The sequence below is a fragment of the Notamacropus eugenii genome, chromosome 4 (assembly GCF_028372415.1).
Source record: "Notamacropus eugenii isolate mMacEug1 chromosome 4, mMacEug1.pri_v2, whole genome shotgun sequence".
Taxonomy (NCBI): domain Eukaryota; kingdom Metazoa; phylum Chordata; class Mammalia; order Diprotodontia; family Macropodidae; genus Notamacropus; species Notamacropus eugenii.
Window position 1 is genome coordinate 21,815,397 of NC_092875.1, and position 20,721 is coordinate 21,836,117.

Genomic DNA, 20,721 nt, shown 5'->3' on the forward strand with positions numbered 1-20,721 from the left:
AAACATTAATTAAGTACACAGTACTCTGCCAGGAAGCAGGAACACCAAGAGAGAAAGTCAAAGCATCCTGACTCTTAGGTAGCTTACATTCAAGAGGTGATACAGCATGTGCATATCGAGGTAGAAAGGAGCAAATACTAAATAGTAACTGCTTCTCTATTACCCAGGAACCCTGAGGGTCTTCCCTTCCCAGTTTGATTTTTTTTTTTAATTAAAGGGGCCATTCCTTGAGTAACTAACTACTTAAAGAAGCCTATTCATTGAATGGGTATATCTCACTCAAAGTGAGAATCTAAGAAGACCCTAGCCTAAAAGGCCAAGGTCTCCCATTGCATCCTGGGCCATCTCTAGTCCTCCTGATGAATATCTGGCCACTGGATCCAGATGGCTCAGGAAGAGAAAGTGAGACTGGTGACCTTGCACAGCCCTCTCTCACTCAAATCCAAGTCAACTGCAAGTCATGTCATCATCTTGATGTCATGTCCTCTTCAAGAACCAAGGACAAACACAACAACAAATCAGCAGATATCTAGAATGGATTGAGGATCACAGACTTTTAGAGGCCTTCAAGTTAACCTTCTCATTTGGACAACGAAGAAATGAAGGCCTCGAGGTAGAGTGACTTGCCCAGGGTCATACATCTAGTAAGTATCTGAGGCAGGATTTGAACTCAGGTCTTCCTGAGATTGAGCAGCTAGGAGCACAATGGATGGAGTGCTGGTGGCCTAGAGTCAGGAAGACCCAAGTTCAAATCTGGTCTCAGACACTTATTAGTTGTGTGACCCTGGGCAAATCACTTTTCAACTGTAAAATGGGAATAAAATGATGCCCCATCCTCAGGGTTGTTCTGAGGATCAAGTGAGATATTTTTAGAGTGTATACAACACAAAGAATTCATTCATGCAAAGAGCTTAGCTTCTCCTGGATATCAATCTTAAAAAGTCAGAGATGTCCCCAACCGTTCTGTGTTTCTTTAATGGGGCCACTGATGAACCCATTACCCATGGATTTATTCTTGTCTTTTTACATTTCCAGCCTATTCAGTCTCTTGTGTTTAGTTTATGGGTTTAAAAAAATACATTCCTATATTGTCTACCTCAATAAAATGTCAGCTTTTTGAGAGCAGGAACTGTATCATCCCTGTCTTAGCATCACCAGAACCCAGCACAGGGCCTGGCATCCAGTAGGTGCTTAATAATTGCTTATGGTATCACTTAAATCTTGGTTGTGAGTTTCAATGTCTCATCTCACCTGGGATCATGGACTAAGGGAAGGCCTAGCTTGGCAGTCCCGGAAAACACCCAGTGGACCAAGACCAAAGCTTGAAGCAATGGTTCCAGAATCATGTGATTTGGGAGAGGGAGTGTTACAGGGAGGAGGCTTGGAGATTTACCGGATCACAGATCTGGAGCTGGTAAGGACCTCAGAGGCCATGAAGACCAAGACCTTCATTTTACAGATGAGGAAACTGAGACCCAAGGAATTCAGGTGACTCCCCAGGGTCACAAACAGGAAAGATGACATAATCACATCCAGAAAGTGTTTAATAAATGCTGACTAAATGAATACACTCAAGTGAAGATCCGTTCATAGGCATCCATCACTCAGAGCTGTGTGACTCTGAAGAGACGGGACTGTGTTGGTTGAACCTGAGTTCAAATTCTTCCTCAGACACTGATTAGCTCTGTCACCCTGGATGAGTCTCTTCAGCTCTCACCTTCAGTTTTCTCATCTGTAAAATGGAGTTAATCATAGTACCTCCCTCCAGGTTGGGAGGATCCACTGGGATCATATACATAAAGTACTTAGTAAATTTCAAAGTCCAATCTAAGCACTAGCTGTTATTATTATTAGGATGTGCTGAGGCAGTGTGGCACAGTGATATGGAGGGTCTGGGTTAAAATTTTAGCTTTGCTACTTACTACCGGGGAGATCTTGAACAAATCGTTTAACTTCTTTGGGCCTCAATTTCTTCCTCTACAAAATAATGGGTCTTGGGGAACCTTCAAGCTCAGATCTAAGATTTTATCATCCTAGGAAAGAGCCTGGCCCCTGTACTTAGCTAGGTAGCCTGGGGGTCCCTGGACAGAAAATAGACACAGCCTGAGAGATCTGACCCCCAGCCCCCAGTGCCACCCTCTCCAGGCAGTCCTTACCCTGCTGATGGCAGTGTAGATAAACAATCTCCTCCAGGCGGATGGTCATGGCATAGTCCCAGTACACACTGAAAGACAGGGAGGGCCTAGGTCAGAGGGGTCAACCCATCATGGATTTCCCCAAGGCCCCTCCCTCCCCACAAACAGGCAGGAACTTGAGGAAGCCATCCTTGGGGAGAAGCATCTGTTCTCAAGCCATCATCCATCATCCTAATCTCTGTCCCACTAGAACCTTGGAGCCTGCCCCTGGGACCTCAGACCTCTGATAGGGGAGGCTTATTTTGCCAAAAATCAGGGCTCCGGGCCCTGTCCTGGTTACCTCCTCACCATAGTGTTCTATGTGCACTAATATCTCCTCCCCCTTGCATCATCCCTTGCGGTGTGTCTCATTATTTAATCATTTCAGTCATGTCTGACTCTCTATGATGCCATTTGGGGTTTTCTTGGCAGAGATACTGGAGTGGTTTGCCGTTTCCTTTTCCAGCTCATTTTACAGGTGGGGAAACTGAGGCAAACAGGGTGAAGTGACTTGCCCAGGGTCTTTCCCCACTAAACTGTAAGGCCTTCAAGGATAGAGACTGTCTTCCTTGTATTTGCATCCCCAATAAGTACTCTGTATGTATCTATCTCTCTCCTCCCCATGTATATATGTGTACATATATATATATATGAATCTTTATATGTATAAACATGTACATATATACATACGTCTTTATATATACATGAATATATGTGTTTTTCTATATACACATGCATATATGCCTGTATATACATATACACATATGTATCTCTTTATATATATATAAACATGCACATATGTGTCTCTATATCTCTATATACACATATATGTATCCATCATCCATCAATGCATCCTCCCTTGCTCATGTGTTCCTGACCCTTACTTCCCTTCTCTCCCCCTTAGATAAGCTACATACAAAATAAAAACCAACAGCCTCTTCCTAAGAGAAGCCCAGCAACCCCAGGTTTTCTTTTTTTGAAAGCCATTTGGAGGCAAACTTCCTCTCCAGATTTATTAAGACAGCCACTTATCCGGCCTGACCCTGGGAGACAAGGCTTCCAAAGTCTTCCCAAGGACTCAGCCTCTTGCTTGCAAGGAATTCACCATTTCTCCCATCCTTTCATGACCTGTCACTGACTGTCCACATTGATGATGGGTGACGGGTTCCTGAAAGGCTTCCTTGGCCACCTTGGAGCACAGGCTTTCTCTGAATGGCACCCACCTTGATTCCAAGACTTCTCCTGGCAGCCAAAAAATAGGTGGCACCACAGTGACCACATGTATGCATACACATCTTCTCTGCAACTAGATGGGATATGTACCTACCTCCTAGGGTCATTGTGAGGATCCAGTGAGATAATATTCTGTTATATGATGGTCAGCTAGTACTATTGTTATTGATATGATTACGTGTCTTATCTTTCTGATTGGATTATAAGCCACTTGATGGCAAGGGCAATCTCTCTCTCTCTCTCTCTCTCTCTCTCTCTCTCTCTCTCTCTCTCTCTCTCTCTCTCTCTCTCTCTCTCTCTCTCTCGGCAATGGAGTTAAGTGACTTGCCCAGGATCACACCACTAATAAGTGTCAAGTGTCTAAGGCTGGATTTGAAGTCAGGTCTTCTTGACTCCAGGGCTCTACTCTATCCACCGCGCCACCTAGCTGCCCCACAGTCTCTTATACTGAGAGGCAAAACTGGAGTTATAATCCTAAGGTTGTGGTATCATAGATGTAGAGCTGGAAGATAGGTCAGAGGGAATCTTGGTCAAATCTCTTCATTTTACAGATGAGGACCCTGAACCAAGAAAGGTTAAATAGCTCATCCAAAGTCATGCAGGCACTACGTAGTGGAGGCAGAATTGGAACTCCGGTTTGATTCGAGAGACAGCATTCTTTTGATTTTTCCACCACCATCGCTAGGAATGATGATAACGATAGTGATGACGGTGACAGCTAGAATTTCTATAGCGCTTTAAGGTTTGTAAAATACTGTACAAATATTCTCACATGGTTCTCACAAGAACCCTGGGAAGGAGGTGCTATTATGATCTCCATTTTACAGATGAGGAAACTGAGGCAGACAACGGTGACCTGCCTTACCCAGGGTTACACCGTTAGCAAATTCTGAGGCTGGATTTGAACTTAGTTCTTCATGACTCAAGCTCCAGAGCTCTGTCTGCAGCTCCAGCTCACTGCACAATAATGGGAATCATGATATAAGAAGACTTGGATAATGATAATTAACAAAATTTAATCTATGAGATTTATAGAGAGCTTTAATTTTCTCAGAGATGTTCATGTGTTATTCGATCCTCACAACAGTTCTGTGATTGAGGAACTATAGTCTTATTAGCTGTGTGACCTTAAGGAGGTCATTTCACTTTTCTAGGTCTCAGCTTCCTTATTTATAAAATGTGTAGGTTAGACTAGACAACCTTTAATGTTCCTTCTAAGAGTATAATCCTGTGATTCTCCATTTTACAGATAAGAAAACAAGGGTTCAATCATAAGGTTATTTACCCAAGTATTTGTAAGAGGTAGAATTTGAATGTATTTCTTCCTGTCTGAGTTCAAGGCTCTATGCCCTCTATCATGTTCTTTTAATAGATAGATAGACAGATATAGGTAGGCAGGTAGGTAAGTAGGTAGGTAGATAGACAAACTAGTCATTTTTCCTCCCTGGCCTTCTGTTTCTTCTGCTATAAAATAAGGGAGTTGGACCAGATGGCCCTTGAGGTCCCTCCCAGCTCTAAATCTCTGATCTTGTGGCTATTCCCTGATTCGGGGTCACTGCTCTTGAATCACTGGCCTCAGTTTCTTTACACAGTCAATAAACATTTCCTATGTGCTAAGCACTTGAGACGGCCATACTGGACTGCCTCTGAGGTTCCTTCAAGTCTAAAGATAGGGGTTGGGCCAGAGGTCTGCTGGAGTCTGTTCTGACTGGAGATGCTGGAGTTTGGTGGTTTTGGTGTAGCCCAAGGAATTCCTGGACCCTGGTTTGCCTTTTAAAATGGCATGATTGATGACGATGGTTTCTCCTCCAAGGGAATGTTGACTGGCTTCCTGATCCTGGCCAGACACCCTCCTTTGGCCACTTTCTAGCTTACCTTCTCAAAATAGAGCTCCCAAAAATCTACTCGGGGGGAGCTGCCTTTCATGAGCTCTTCATGCCCTGTGGTTTCCGGGAGGGAAAGAATAGGGCAAGAAGGCACAGGGAAGACTCTTCCAGGGGAACAGAACATCTCCAGGGCAGGGAAGAGGCAGGTAACCTCTGGTGGAGGCTGCCCTGCAGGCATCTTGGGGACTTGCCCAGCTAACTTGGAGGATATGCTCTCGCTGGTTAGAGAACTGCTTGTCCCCAGATCACCAGCAGAGGGAGATAGCAGACAATAATGGGGATAAGCTACCTTATGTTGGACTTGATTTAGGGACAGAGAAGCTGGTTTTAAACTCAGTCTCTGCCACTTACTAGTTGTGTGACATTGGGAAAATCACTTAACCTCTCTGGGCCTCAGTTTCTTCATCCATAAAACAAGAGTGTTGGACTAGATGACCTCTAAAGTCCCCTCCTGCTTCAAATTTACCACCCTAAGGAGAAGCAATGATTAGAAACTTCCAAGAAACAGATTTAGGTTAAAGGTAGAAAAAAACCTGCCTAATAATTTGAGTTCTCTTAAAGTGGACTGGGCTGCCTCAGAAAGTGATGATTTCTCTCATGGAGATCTATAAGCAAAGGCAAGAAGACCACATATCAGGGGTATTTTAGAGAGGAGTCCTGTTAGGGTGTGGCTTGGGCTAGATGGCCACTGAGATGCCTTCAAGCTCCGAGATTCTGTAAGTCAGTAATTTTCCTGATGAAATCTGTGGGCAAGGGAAGTCTTGCTGAAGAACATTCTCCAGGCCATTTCTAGGATCAAGGTTGGCAAATGGAAAGTGATAACTAGGGTTCTGTCCTGAAGCCAGAGCTGGTGATAACTGGAGGACAAGGATATGTACTTGCCAGTGGAAACTCACCCTCATCTTCTCCTATCCAGGCACTGAGGAATATGAGAAATAGAGCTGAAAAGTGTTTGAGAGGGAGTCAATGGGAGAATGGACACCCAAAGGGCAGTGTAGTATGGTGGAGAGCTCTGAAGTCAGAGGACTTGGGTTCAAATCCTCCCTCTGACACTACCTTGAGAGAGTCACCTCTCTAGTTCTATTTCTTTACTTGTGAAATGAAAAGATTAGTTTCTTTACTCATTCTCTGAAGTCCCTTTCAGCCCTAGATCTAGGAGCCTAGGAACCTCTCCTATGATCAAGCAAAGTAGTGCAGATAGTGCCCAGTCTAGCACCTAGGACAGCGCCAGGCACATGGGAGACACTTCACATAAAATCACTTCTCTAGGAGAGTTGGAACAGAAGAAAGGGGAGCAGGGGAGCAGTGGAGGGTAGGTGCTGAATTGAATCAATGCTTCCCCACCAGTCCACCTGCATTAGGGCCAAAGAAGGGAGTTAAGCAACAGAGCAAGGAAAAGAGAAAAGTAGGTTAGATCCCAGATCAAACTTCCCCACTCCACATCCCCATCAGTCCAAGTGGAAGATCTTCTATCCTCTTATGAATGATCTGGGGGAAGATCATAGATTTAGAGCTGTGGAGTGGCCATAGAAGTCCCTTGAAGCCAACCGCCTCATTAAGTAAGCTGCATAATAGAGTGGTTAAGTGACTTGCCCAGGGACACACAGCTATTAAGTGACTGAGATGCGATTTGAACTGAGGTGTTCCTGAATCCAGTTCTGTCCACTGATCCATAAGAGGTGGGGACAAATGGATGAATGGACTTTAAAGGTGACTCTGACCCTTTCCATCTTTCTTCTGGTACACATTGTGGATGCCCCAAAAGAATGACAATCAAAAGAACACAATTATTGTGAGTCTGCTTCCTTCTCTAAGTTGGACACCTACTGAGGCAGACAGATGGTACAACTGATTGAAAGCCAAACCTGAAGCCAGAAAGATGTGAGTTCACATCTGGCCTCAGATACTTCCTAACCATGTGACCCTGGGCAAATCACTTAACCTCTGTATGCCTCAGTTTCTTCATCTGTAAAATGATAATTTTAGGATAATTATACCTTCCAAAGTTGTTGTGAAGATAGAATAATATTTGCAAAGCACTTTGCAAAACTTAATGTACTGTGTAAATACTGGTCATTTATGATCTCCAAGATCATAGCAGCCATGGACCAGTCATTTCATGTCTCTGAGTCTCAGTTTGCTCTTCTGTAAAATGGGGATAATAATACCCATCCATAAATCAACAAGCATTTGTTATGGGGTTTCTGTGCTAAGGGATTAGAATACAAAGAAAAAGTGAAACTGCTATCTGGCTTCAAGGAGATTATATTTTAATGGAGGAGACCTCCCAGAGCTTGTGTAAAAATCAAATGAGATAATGCATGTAAACTGCTTGGCAAGCTTTAAAATGCAAGGCAGCATGGAATTATGGATAGAGAGCTGAGTCAGGAAGACAAGGGCTCAAATCCTCCCTCTGACACATACTGTCTGTGTGACTCTGGGAAAGTCACTTGAAACTCTAGGCAAGTTTCTAGTGACTCGTAAGTTTCAGCGAATACAATAGTGCTACTCGTAAATAACAACTTTGTGCTGGGCATTATGCTAAGCACTTTACAATTATGATGACACTTGATGCTTGCAACAACCCTGGAAGGTAAGTGCTATTATTATAACCATTTTACAGAGGAGGAAACTGAGGCAGACAGATCAAATGACTTGCCCAAGATCACTAATCTGCATTGGAAGAGGACATTTCTTCACTGGATCAATGAAATCCTACATGCAGACCATCCCTCCTCATTTGTATAAAGCAACGGGATTGGACCAGGTGAAGTCCTGTCAGTTAGTGGCAAAGCAGGGACAAAAAGTCCAGCCTTTCTCATGTCTAGGCCCCAGCAGCCCTACCCAACAGAAGCCAAGACATACTCCTAGAAGTCATAGGCCCTAATGGTGAAGATCTAGGTCAGTTCATTGGAGGTGTGCAGCAGGCAGGCTCACATGAGTCCAGTTCTCAGACATGGGTTTCTAGAGGGCAAGGATCAATCTACCATCTCAGTATAATGAGGCCCTTGTTATACCCTCTCTGAGGGCAGTCTCAATTTCCTCGTCAGTTAGAGAGCTACAAAGTTTGGTACCTTTTCCAGAATCAAAGACCCAAATGAAGAGGAAATTTCTAGGTGCTAGGTAGACTAAAATAGGCTCATATATTTATAATGAGAAGAGACTATAGGCCTGTGCATTTTACAGAAGAGGAAACTGAGCCTGAGACTGGTTAAGTAATTTGTCTAGGGTCATACAGCTAACAAGTGGCTAAGATAGGTTTAGAATTCAGGTCTTCCTGATTCCAGTCTAGAGTTCTACCCACTGAGCCACCTAACTGCTTTAGCAGCTAGGTCTATCCCCTCTATCTATCATCAAGGCCAAAGTCCCCCCTCTCCTCACCCCATTAGTTCTCAGGAAGACCAAGAGAATGACCACATTGGATCAGTTACCTTTTCTCATAGTCCAGGTCTCCCACAGAGCCATTCATCAGCTGGTTGGGGGTCCACTTTAGGGTCATGACATCAGCAGTTTGGTGCAGAGACAGGTACCCAGGAACAGCCTCCATGTCATCCCTCTAGGAGAGGTGGGAAGAAAGGAATACTGAGCAAGGAATATATTGGCAGAAAATGATGATGATGGTGATGAAGATGATGATAGCATTTATTTCAGAGTTTTCAAAGACCTTTACATAAGCTACTTCATTGGATGCTAGCAACAACCCAGTGAAGCAGATGCCATTATTGTCCCCATTTTTCAGATGGGGAAACTGAGGCTGAGAAAAGTTAAGTAATTTGCTCAGGGGTCACACAGATAGTGTCTGAGACAGGATTCCAATTCAGGAATTCCTGAATCTATTCATTAAATCACCATGTTGCCTGGATCAATACTAATTAATCAATCAACACACATTTTTAAAGTAACTTATATATGAGGAACTGTCTGAGGTGCTAGAGATACAAAGACAAAGAATAAAGTAGATCTTATCCTCAAGGAGCTTACTTCTATTAGTAGAAACATGTAATATACTAAAATCGGTTATTTTTAAACCTGTGATTTCACTAATGTTGGGAACTCCCAGTGAGGAAATTCTCTACCAATGCAGAACAGCACCTCTTTGTCTTAGAGAGTTGCCTGGGAGAGAGAGGTTAAGAGATTTGCCCAGGTTAACATAGCCAGCATGGGTCAAAGAGGAGACTTGAACTCAGATCTTTCTGACTTAAGAGGCTGGTTCTCTATCCACTATGTCAAATACAAAATATAGACCAAGTAAATACAAAGTAACTGAGAGGTTTGAGAAGGCTCAAGAAAGATGTTATGTAGTATACAATGATCCAAGACAATTCCAAAGGACTCATGATAAAAAATGCTCTCTACATCCAGAAAGAGAACTGATGAGCTCTGAGTACAGATTGAAGAGAATTTTTAAAACTTTCTTGATTTTTCTTGGGTTTTTTGGTGTGTTTCATAACATGGCAAATATGGAAATATGCTTTGCATGACTTCACATGTATAATCCATCTCATATTGCATTCTTAAAGGATAAGGGAGAGATAGGAATAAGGGAGAGATCCAGCCTTGGAGCCAAAAAGACATGGATTTAATTCTGACACATACTGGCTGAGTAGCCCTGAACAAATCATGCCGCCGTGCCTCAGGTGGCTCTCTCTGACTATTTACCATAAATGAGTCACTAATCCTAATCAGTAGAATGAATTTCCACTCAGAATTTTCTATACTTATGAAAATTCAGATTCTGATGAATAATAATAGCTGTAGACAGTTCCCTTGCTTTAAGAAGCCTTGAGGAGTAGTATTTCCCTATATTCATGTGAATTTGGTTTAGCCATTCCCAAATGATGGACATCTACTTTGTTTCCAATTCTTTGATACCAGAAAAAAATCCTTCTGTGAATGTTTTGATTTGTAACGGGAAAAGAAGAAGCCTCCAGTCTCCATAAGATCCCATTATGATCATAGGATCATTGAGTTGGAAAGGGCCTTACATACAGTCTACTCCAACACCCTCCTTCTACAAATGAGGAAACAAGCCAAAAAGGGTTAAGTGATTTGTCCAAAGTCACACAGCTAAGCTCACAGGAGTACAGATATAGAACTGGCAAAGACCACTGAAACCCACGGAGGTGAGTGACTTGTCTGAGATTGTGCAGACTGGACATGATGCCAGAGGGAGGATTGGTTTCCAAATTCATTGCCCCTTCCCCTTCACCATTGTGGTCTCTCTCATCCCCTGCCTGGCTGTACCAGCAGAAACCAGAACTGATGGTCCTGACTATAGCCCTCTCCATCATCGCCAATTTTAGTGAGAAGCAGCCCTCAGGGTTTCCATGGTTATAGTAGCTCTTGACAACAAAGGCCAGGCAACAAGATGTGAATCTGGTTCATCAGGAGGCACATTCTAAGACCCCACTGCTCCCTGGAGCTAGACATAATCACACGATCTCCTTGGGCAGATCCCTGCCAAGCTCAGCTAAGGAGCTGAGCCCCAGGAAGCCTTTCAGTGGATACAGATGAGGAGGATGTCGGACAATAGCTGGGAGGAGGCAGGGACAGGGAGGACACAAGTGGTGCTGACAGTGTAGAATAATGGAAGAGACACTGGATTTGGGGTCAGATGGCCTGAGATTACAGAGTGCCAGGTTGAAAAGGACATAGAAATATCTGGTTCAAGAAGCAATGCCAATGGGGTTACAAAGAAAAGAAAGAAAGAAAGAAAGAAAGAAAGAAAGAAAGAAAGAAAGAAAGAAAGAAAGAAAGAAAGAAAGAAAGAAAGAAAGAAAGAAAGAAAGAAAGAAAGAAAGAAAGAAGAGAAGGAAGGAAGGAAGAAGAAGAAGGAAAAAAGGAAAGAAAGAGAGAAAGAAAGAAAGAAAGAAAGAAAGAAAGAAAGAAAGAAAGAAAGAAAGAAAGAGGGGAGGGAGGGGGAGAGAGAGGAAAGAAGGAAGGAAGGAAGGAAGGAAGGAAGGAAGGAAGGAAGGAAGGAAGGAAGGAAGGAAGGAAGGAAGGAAGGAAAAATGGTCCCTGCTCTCGGAGAGCTCCCATTCTAATTAGGGAGACAATGCATCTCAATACACATAAGATACATAGGGCCTAGAAGATAGATAATTTTACTGAGGAGGGCAGTTAGGTGGCCTCACAGAGCACCAAGGAAAAGGCCTGGAGGCAGGAAGACTCACCTTCCGGAGTTCAGATATGGTGTCAGACACTTACTAGCTGTGTGACCCTGGGCAAGTCACGTAGCCCTGTTTCCCTCAGTTTCTGCATCTATAAAATGAGCTGGAGAAGGAAATGGCAAACCACTCCAGTATCTCTGCCAAGAAAATCCTACATAGGGTCGCAGAGAGTCAGACATGACTGAACAACAAATCAAAGGAAAAAGAAATTGGGAAATATTTAATGAAATAAATTATTTAAAGTTTAAAAACATTTTTAAGATAAATAAAATGTAAGTTTTTTATATTCCATAGATTCTGTTTCATGGAACCCCAAGTGGTACCCAGATTCCAGGGCCTACTACAGAAACAAGAGCAGGCGAGCAGAGGCCAGATCTACAGGAGGTCAAAGTGGGGTGGCTCTCCTCTTTAATTGGGAAGACCAGACAAATGCGTCCCCACCAGGCTCAGAGCTCAGCCGGGACTCACCGGCTGGACCAGAACATTGTTCTTGCCATAGAGTAGAGTGGCCCGGGAGTTCTGATGCAAGGACTCCACGTAGTCCCGGGCAGAGAGAGAGGGCCGGTCATCCATGCTGCCACTTGAATGGCGCTTCTGGATCTAGGGGGGTGGGGTAGAGAGGGATGGCATACAAATGGTCTCAGGCGATGTTCTGAGGCCCAAGCCCCATCTCCCTTGACCTTATCTTTCCTCCTCCCATTGTCCCTAGCCTGATCCCCAAGTTCCACTCACACAAAGTGCTGGGCGTTTGGTGGGAGAGTCCTGGCGGAGGTGGGAGCTATGGATCCGATGCCGTTGAACCAGCTCATCAGCAGAGGGGTCCGTCCAGAAGTGGTCCGCTGTCTTCATCTTAGTGTATTCCAGTGCACAGGGGCCAACTAGGGGTACAGGGAAACGTGAGAGCCCAAAGACCAGGCCAGGGCCCAGCTCTCCCATCCTTTCTGCCCAGCACAGGATCCTGAGATTTGAGAGAACTGACACTCCCTGAGGGCAGGCATCATTTCAGTTTTGTCTCTATATCCCCAGCGCTTAGCACAGAGTACTGGCACAGAGCTGGGGCTTAATAAGCATTTACTATGCGCCTCATAAGAGCCAGAGACCCAAATAAAGTCTCTGTCCCCAAAGGCTTACCTTCTACTGAAGAATACAATATTTAGCAGGTACATAAATACAAAATAAAATACTTACTAATAAATGGGGTGGGGGTAAGGAGAGAGACTTCAGGAAAAGCTTTAAGTAGTAGGCTAATTCCTCAGCTGGGCTTTGAAGCAAGCTGGAGATTCTAAGGGGGTAGGGAGAGAGGGGGGACTCACCTAGCAAAGAAGCCAGAATGGGGCCATCAACGGGGTCCATCAAGAGTGCTTCCTTCTCGTAGTACTTACTAGCAGGAAGGTAAAGGAGGTATGAGTTTAAATGGCTCACAGCAGAAGGAACAAATCCACTCATCCCAAAGCAATACCATTGTCATGGAAGCACACATTTCAAGGCACTTTACAGTTTGCAAAAATAATCATTTTTTTCTTAGATATATCATCTCATCTAAGCCTCACAATTTTAACAGTCTTTACCCTCAAATAGCTTACAAATCCTGAAATACAGCTCTGAAGAATCCAAATAGCTTATTCCCTACCTGTGCCCTGCATGGGGAAGCAGAAACTGTAGAAGTAATAACTGGAATGTCAGTATTCAATAAGTCATTGAATTGACTTCCTATTATTTTGAGGGGATGAGCTAAACTTTAGAAGAATATCAGAGGGGAAGGAATCTTTGATATGGCATTCAAGGCTTTCTTACAATCTGACTGCAAGGTCCCCTTTCAAGTGTATTTCATGCCACCCATTCTCTGCCCCAGTCAAACGTCATCCCACCTCGGTACCTTCCCGGTGACTGTCCCTCATGCTTAGCACATACTCCTTTCTCACCTCTACCTATCAGAATCTTTGGGATGGAAAGATCACACTTTTGGAGCTGAAAGGGACCTTGGGGACCATCGGTCTTCATTCTACAAAGATAGAACTAACTTGCCTAAAGTCAAAGATACCAAAGACAAAGGTGGACTTTTGAACCAAGGCCTCCAATTCCAAAGTCAGTGATCTCTTCACTGACCATACAAGGCTGCCTCATCTAGGAACCCTCCTATGATTCCCGGTTCTGAATTTCCCTAAAACACTTGATCAGGAACTCTCCCTGGTGTCTATCACTTCCTATCATCCTTCATTCTCTTCTGTATCCTTGTATAAGCTTCTTGAGGGCAGGGTCTGTGCTCCCAATGCCTAGCTTTGTACTTGGTATATATTGTAGGTAACTCATAATGTTGATTATGAACATTTGTTGAGTACAACGTGGGGCCCTGTTTGGGGAATAGCCATCATGAGAAATGGACCTCTACCCCTTCCCTCTCCCAGTCCATTCCCCAGGCTTACCTGCTGTTCTCCACCAGATAATGCACAATTTTATCCAAGACCTTTTCAAACAGAGCCGTTCGAATCCACAGGTGCTTGAGGGCCTGGGGGGACAGGTTTGGCAGCTTGGGAAGCTTCCGAACGTTCTCCTGGAGACCCTGGAGCTGGTTCCGCCTTTGGTGACAGGAGCAGAAAGGTGTCAGGGCTGATCTGGGAAATTTCCCCAAACGAGGGCCCCGGCCTATATTGAGACAGCCCTCCCTACACTCCCAGGCTTCCTGCCAACTCAAGGCCATCCGAACATCATAAATTTAAAATTGGAAGGGACCTTAGAAATCCATCATGCCCAACTCTACATTTTACAGATGTAGGTTAATTGGCCTGGATCACACATCTAATAAGTATCTGTGGCAGCATCTGAACACAGGTCTTCTTGACTCAAAGTCTGTTGCCCTATCTTCTGTGTCATAAGGCATTCTGTGCAACGCAGAGAGTGTTGAGCCTGGAGTCAGGAAGACCTGAGTTCAAATCTGGCCTTAGACACTGTGTGACTCTGGGAAAGTCCTTTAACCCTGCAAAATGGAGGCACTAACAGCATTTACCTTGCAGGGTTGCAAAGCCCTTAGCACAGTTTTTGGCACACAGTAGGTGCTATATAAATGCTTATTGCCTTCCTTTTTCCATGTTGCCTCTCAAGAAAGTGACCAGGTCATAAAAAGGTTTGGGGGACTTGGGAAGAACACCCAGATACAAAAAAGGCAAAGTGAAGACTGAAATCCCTTCCTAGCAGAGAAAGAGAACCCTCCCTAAATGAAAACAGAGAGCAACAAGCTTTAAATGCAAGTATCCCTGGGAAAGAGAAAACAGGAACTCTTTCAGACTAAGGTGTGAATGACATCAGATTCTAATAAGAGTAACGTGGAGGAGGATTGTTATGTTAGAATCTGAGCTCTATAAACACAGGGACTTTGTCATTTAATTTTTTTATTTTATTTGACCTTTAATCAATAAGTATTAATTTTCTCTCTTTCCCCTTCCCCTGTCACCAAGAAGTAGGGGAGGGAAGACAGGATGAAAAGCCAAAACCAAGCCTGAAATAAATGAGTACAGTCAAGCAAAACAAATTCTTACATTGACTGTGTCAAGGATCCTGCCTTACATGACTTTTCTAACTTCCACTGCATGGAACCAGTGGATGATTAATTAATGATGTCTGTTATTAATAATGTCTGTTAAATGAATGAAAAAGCCATCTACACTGTTGTCCTTCCTGCCCCCGACTTGCCCCAGTAACGTGAAAAGCATAGGAGAGGGAGAAAAGCCAGCTTCCTTGGGAAGGTGCCCGTGTTCATTTCCATTTGACTTTGACCTTGGGAAATGGTTGGGATGGGAGAGTACCGATCATGACCCATGGCAGCACCAAGCCTGCCCTCTCTCACTCACGCGTTCTCGATCAGCTGCTCCAGGTCCTGGACCTTCCGGGACAGCTCCTCTGCGGGAGCAAAGCTCTTCCCCACCTTCATGAACAGCGCCGCAATCTTATTACTCCGAAGGAAGCCAGCCGCCCGTCGCTTTAGGCCATGTAGCACACAGGCCTCCACAGCGGCTGTGGAGGAGACAGTCAGGGGGACAGATTCAGAGCCAGAAGGGACCTTAGAAGCCCCTTAGCCCAATCCTCTCACTTTACAGAGAAGGATACCGAGGCTCAGAAAGGTTAAGGGTCTTTAGTCCAAGTTATATGAGCATATGAACATCCCTTGAAGATATTTAACCTGGAAAAGAGAAGATTTAGGATAGAGGGGAGCTGTCTTCAGATATCTGAGGGCTGTCATGTGGAGGAGGGAATGGGCTTGTTCTGTTTGGATTCAGGGAGCACAACCAGGAGCAGTGGGTGAAAGGAAGTTTCAAAGAGATAGAGTGAAGATGGAAATCAGGAAAATTTTCCTCCCAATGACAAGTATCCCAAAGGGAGTTGGGTCCCCTGGAGGTGTCACTGGCTGAGGCTGCAGATCACTTGTCCATCATGTTATGAGTTTGACTAGATGGCTGCTGGGGTCCTTTCTAGCTCTCAAATTCTGTGAGTTGATAAAAGTGACCCTGAGAAAGACGGTTCCCCATTTGGGGTCTCAGTTTCCTCACCTATAAAATGGGTCAGAGGATCAGAGATCCAGCATTGAAAGAGAGATGGTCAGTGGGTGATAGGACATTAACAGAAAGCCAGTTCCTCAAAAGCTATCTAGTCCAGCCCACAGGAAAGAGTCTGGCTTGGATATAGCTCATCCAGCCTTGGCTTAAACACTTTTTTTTCAAAGTTAAAACATGTTTTATTAATGTTACCCATAATTGAAGTTCCAGTCTGCTGGGAGGTGGATAATTAAGCTTCATCAAAAGATAAAGCAGCATGCAGCATGCTAGTAAGGTATTTTACATTTCACTTGGGCTTTGCACTGTCCAAACAACTCCTGCTCTTTGCCTCATTTCTTACCTAGCCTTAATCATCAAATGAGCTTCACCTCGGTCAAAGTGAGACCTGCTAAAGACCTTAGCTTTAAAAAGTCAATGCCTTCCACTGTATCTGGGGCTATCTCCAGCCATCCTGATGTGTATCTGGCCACTGGACCCAGAAGGTTCCAGAGGTGAAAGTGAGGCTGGTGATTGCCCAGCCCTCCCTCACACTTGCATATCATGGTATCACCTCGCTGATGTCATCAACCTCTTCAACAACAAAGGACAAACAACAGTGCTGTCAAACAACTCTTGGTATATGTCTGTTGGTAAAAGCTTAAACATTTCTATTGAGGACAAACTTCCCACCTCTCAAAGAAACTCGTTCCATGTTAAGAATTCAAGACTTCGTGTCCCATTCACAAATTATGCCTAATTTTGCTTTAAGGATCTCGGTCATTCTGGTGGCTTCTGTCACCCAAAAAACCCTCTTCCCCTTCTCTCCTCTTCCACCATAGGACAGGCCACTTTATAGAATATTTCTTCACAGAGGCAGATTCTAAGCTATCCTTGGGTTATTCAGTCATGTTCATTCTGATAAGGAAGAGAGCTCATAGGTATTCAGGGAAAAGCCCTCAATTGGGAGTCAGAGAACCTAGGTTTGAATACCAATCCTGCCATCTAGCTGCAGAGTGACCCTAGGGAAGTCATTTCCCCTCCTTTGGACCTCAGTTTCCTCATCTGTAAAATGAGAAGATTGGACTAGATCTCTCCAGAATTGGGATCCAAAAATGCCCTTATATGCTCTGAAATTCAAATCCCCCTAATCCAGAACAGTGGCCAAAGCCCATCGCCACAATAGCCACAATCCAATGTTCTCTCATTGTTTGTTATTCAATGCTGCCACTCAAGGTTGTCTACCTTTCCTGTGCTATTCTGCCTGGCACATGGTGCCCCGCAGGCCTGCTGGAGCAGGTGGATGAATGGGTTAACATTCCCTGCCAGGCTGGGGATTATGAGAGAGTGAATTATTAACATACAGGCCACACTATTTTCTGATGCCTTGGCAAAGAGTCGACAGGAGCAGTGCCAGCTTCCACTCTGAAGCCCACTGCATGCCCAGGGTCCTATGCACAGGGACACAAACCAGGCTCCCTCAAGCATATGCACAAAACTCACTTTGCAGAGGATGGGCTGAGGCTCGGCTCCTCCAACCTTCACAATCAACTTAGCCAGGATAGTTGGGGCAGGGATTATCACCTCCATTTGACAGATGGGAAAATTGAGGTCTAAGAGACAGAGTCCAAAGTCATGTAACAAATGGATATTAGAGACAGGGAAGCAGAACAGAATAGCAAAGCTTCATGGGACGACTGCCAGGTGATAGAGGGAATCTGGAGGGAGGTTAGTATGGGACCAGATGGCCTGAGACAATCATTCTCCTCCTTGTGGCCTAAAGGACAACCAGTCACCTCTGCAGGCCTCTGCTTCCTCGTCTGGAAAACAGGAGGTTGGACATCAGGGACTTTGAGACTTTTTTCAGGCCTGGGATTACCTCTGTGACCTTGGGTAGGTCACTGAACTCCTCAATGCCTCAGCCAACTTTATCTCTTCAGATGAAGATGCTTCTGAAGGCTCCTTCAGCTCTAATCATATGATCCTACACTAGCCCCCTCTCCAATCCACCAACATACTATGGGCCCCCCTGTTCTAAGGCCTCTTCTAGCCCTGACAGTCCTGTTCTGAGGCCCCTCCCAGACCTGACATCCCCTGTTCTAATACCCTTTCCAGCTCTGACATTTCTTGTTCTAAGGCCCCTCCCAGCCGACATGCCCTGTTCTAAGGTCCCTGTCAATTCTCACATTCTGTGTCATTTCTAGTTCTAAGTCACCAAATATGTTTTAGGTACCTACTAGGCGAAAGGCACCGTGCTAGGTGATGACAATAAAAAGCCAAAAATAAAAATAGCCCCTCCTCAAGGAGCTTACACTCCACTGAGGAGGAACAATGTGTCCTAAGAGCAGTGCATATAAAATCGATTCCAAGACAAGCCCAGGTAATTTCTCAGAGTGGGGTGAGGAGGTCAGGAAAGGCATCACCTAAGCTGAAGGAATCCAGGGATTCAAAGAGGTAGAAAAGAGGAGAAAAAATATTTCTGACAGAAGTGAAAGCCTGCACAAAGGTTGGGAGACATCACTAATAGATCTACTAAATCCAGATGACAGGGAAAGCCTCCAACCCCTCTGGGACCTGAAGGGGGGGATGAGGGGGGAACTTACTCCCAGCATCCCCTCCTCCCCTTCTTAGTAACTGAGAAAATCCTTCCTTCCTCTCACTGCCCCCAACACCCACCCCGCTGCCCTATAAAACCCAAATGCCACAAAGGTACAGGACTGACCAATGTCCAGGTTAACTGGAAACAGCCCATCCACTTGGCTCTTTCTATTAATAAATTGTCTGGTGCCCCTGTGCCTCTGGCTGGTCACTGATGGGAATTCAAGGGCAGAGAGCGCCTGTGTTATTCCTCTAACCAAACATTATAAGCCACTGCTTGGCACTGACCTGTAAAAGGCTGCCAGTGACAGAGGAGGGCCTGGGGAGTAATAGCCAGGCCCCAGGGACAGCAGCCCATGACAGATTCCCTTCTGCCTTTCTGCTTTTCTCGGGGTGAGACCACACAGATAGAGTAGTGGCTGAGTTCTTACAAAATCAGACACTGGGGCTTTCAGATTGTCACCATATGTGATATATAATATGTACATGTTTTATATTAGAGTATATATACATATCTCTATCTATGAGGGAGAGAGGAAGAAAAAAAGAGAGATGAGGAGGGAGAGAAAGAGAGGAGATGGAGATAGAGAAAAAGAGGCAAGATGGAGAGAGAAGAGAAATGGAGAGAAAGAAAAGGGGAAAGAAAAGGAAAGAGATGGAAAAGAAAGAGAGGAGAGACAGAAGAGAGGAGAAAGAGAAGAGAGGAGAGAGGAGAGAGAGAGAGAAGAAAAAGAGGAGGGAGAAAGGATAGGAGAGAGAAGAGAGAGAGAGAGACAGAGACAGAGAGAGAGACACCGAGAGAGAGAGAGAGAGAGAGAGAGAGAGAGAGAGAGAGAGAGAGAGAGAGAGAGAGAGAGAAACAGAGACAGAGAGACAGAGACAGAGAGAGAGAGGGAGGGAGGGAGGGAGAGAGGAAGAGAGCACACCTGCAGCACTCTTCTCACTCCCATCCCAGGGCTAACACTGTCCCATCATTTGCTCTGCTGATTTTGAACTTGAGGGGCACCAGTTTCACCAGCTCTATTCCTCTAGAAAGGAAGAGCAGAGAGCACATTCTCAAGACCTCCTCTGGTTTCCCTGTCCCCTCCCAAACCGCTCAACCGAGAATCTCTCAGCACCCCTGCAGGACGCCCCCAGTCCCCTCTCTTGTACTAATAATGCAAATAACATGGCCACCTCAGTGTGTGTTCTAACACAAATTCCTAATTCACTGGTGACATTTAATAAGGATAGGGTGAGACCCTGGTGTCTCATTCTAAACAGTGCCTCACTGAGAACCTGTACTAGGTGAGATTTGTGGGATGAGGGGGAGCAAGCCAGTCCTGTCCCAGTATTCTAATGGACAAAGGGGGCTTCACAACACCTCTGGTTCTTAAGTGACAGCAAATCACATTGGTCTTGTAGAATCATAGACTCTCAGAATTGGAAGTGACTTCCCAGTCCATACTACTACTACCACTACTACTACTACTACTACTACTACTACTACTACTACTACTACTACTACTACTGCTACTACTGCTATTACTACTACTACTACTACTACTACTGCTACTGCTATTACTACTACTACTACTACCACCTAGCATTTCTATAGCATTTGAAGGTTTGCAAAGCACTTTTCTAATATTATTTCATTTAATCCTTACATGAACCCTGGGAGGTAAGCACTGCTATTATTTCCATTTTACAGATGAGGAAACTGAAGTGAACTGACTTGCCCAAGGTCACACAGGTAGCAAGCACCTGTGGCCAGATTTGAATTCAGGTTTTCTTGATTCCAGGTCCAATGCTGTAGTCACTGTGCTACTAGCTGCCTCTTTTGCAACATTTCCATTAAAAGACCAAGTTCTTTTTTTAGATGTATTTTCTTACCATTCCTCTCCCATCCTGCACTTGTTAAAGTTTTTTTAATACTATTTTTCCTAATTGCATGTAAAAACAATTTTTAACATTTGGTTTTTGTTTTAAATTTGGATTCTAAATTCTCTCCTCTCTCCTTTCCTTCACCCCTTTTGATAAAGGTTCTACATGGGCAGTAGTGCAAAATATATTTCCATTTTAGTCATGCTGTGAACGAAAACGCAGATCAAAAAAAATTTTTTAAGTGAAAAATAGTCTGCATCAATCTACATTC

General features: G+C 44.4%; 1 protein-coding gene across 3 annotated transcripts in view; it reads right to left on the reverse strand.

The window, feature by feature from the left end:
* The window catches only part of LOC140499120 (small G protein signaling modulator 1), a 112,452-nt gene that overhangs the window by 42,311 nt on the left and 49,420 nt on the right, over positions 1-20,721 (reverse strand). For all 3 annotated transcript variants that reach the window (XM_072600137.1, XM_072600135.1, XM_072600136.1), the window contains 7 exons: positions 15,309-15,471; positions 13,887-14,039; positions 12,777-12,844; positions 12,196-12,341; positions 11,932-12,063; positions 8,725-8,849; positions 2,157-2,224 (listed from right to left, as the gene is read on the reverse strand). In XM_072600137.1, coding sequence (XP_072456238.1) covers positions 2,157-2,224; positions 8,725-8,849; positions 11,932-12,063; positions 12,196-12,341; positions 12,777-12,844; positions 13,887-14,039; positions 15,309-15,471 — 855 coding nt within the window. The remainder of the gene's footprint in view (positions 1-2,156; positions 2,225-8,724; positions 8,850-11,931; positions 12,064-12,195; positions 12,342-12,776; positions 12,845-13,886; positions 14,040-15,308; positions 15,472-20,721) is intronic.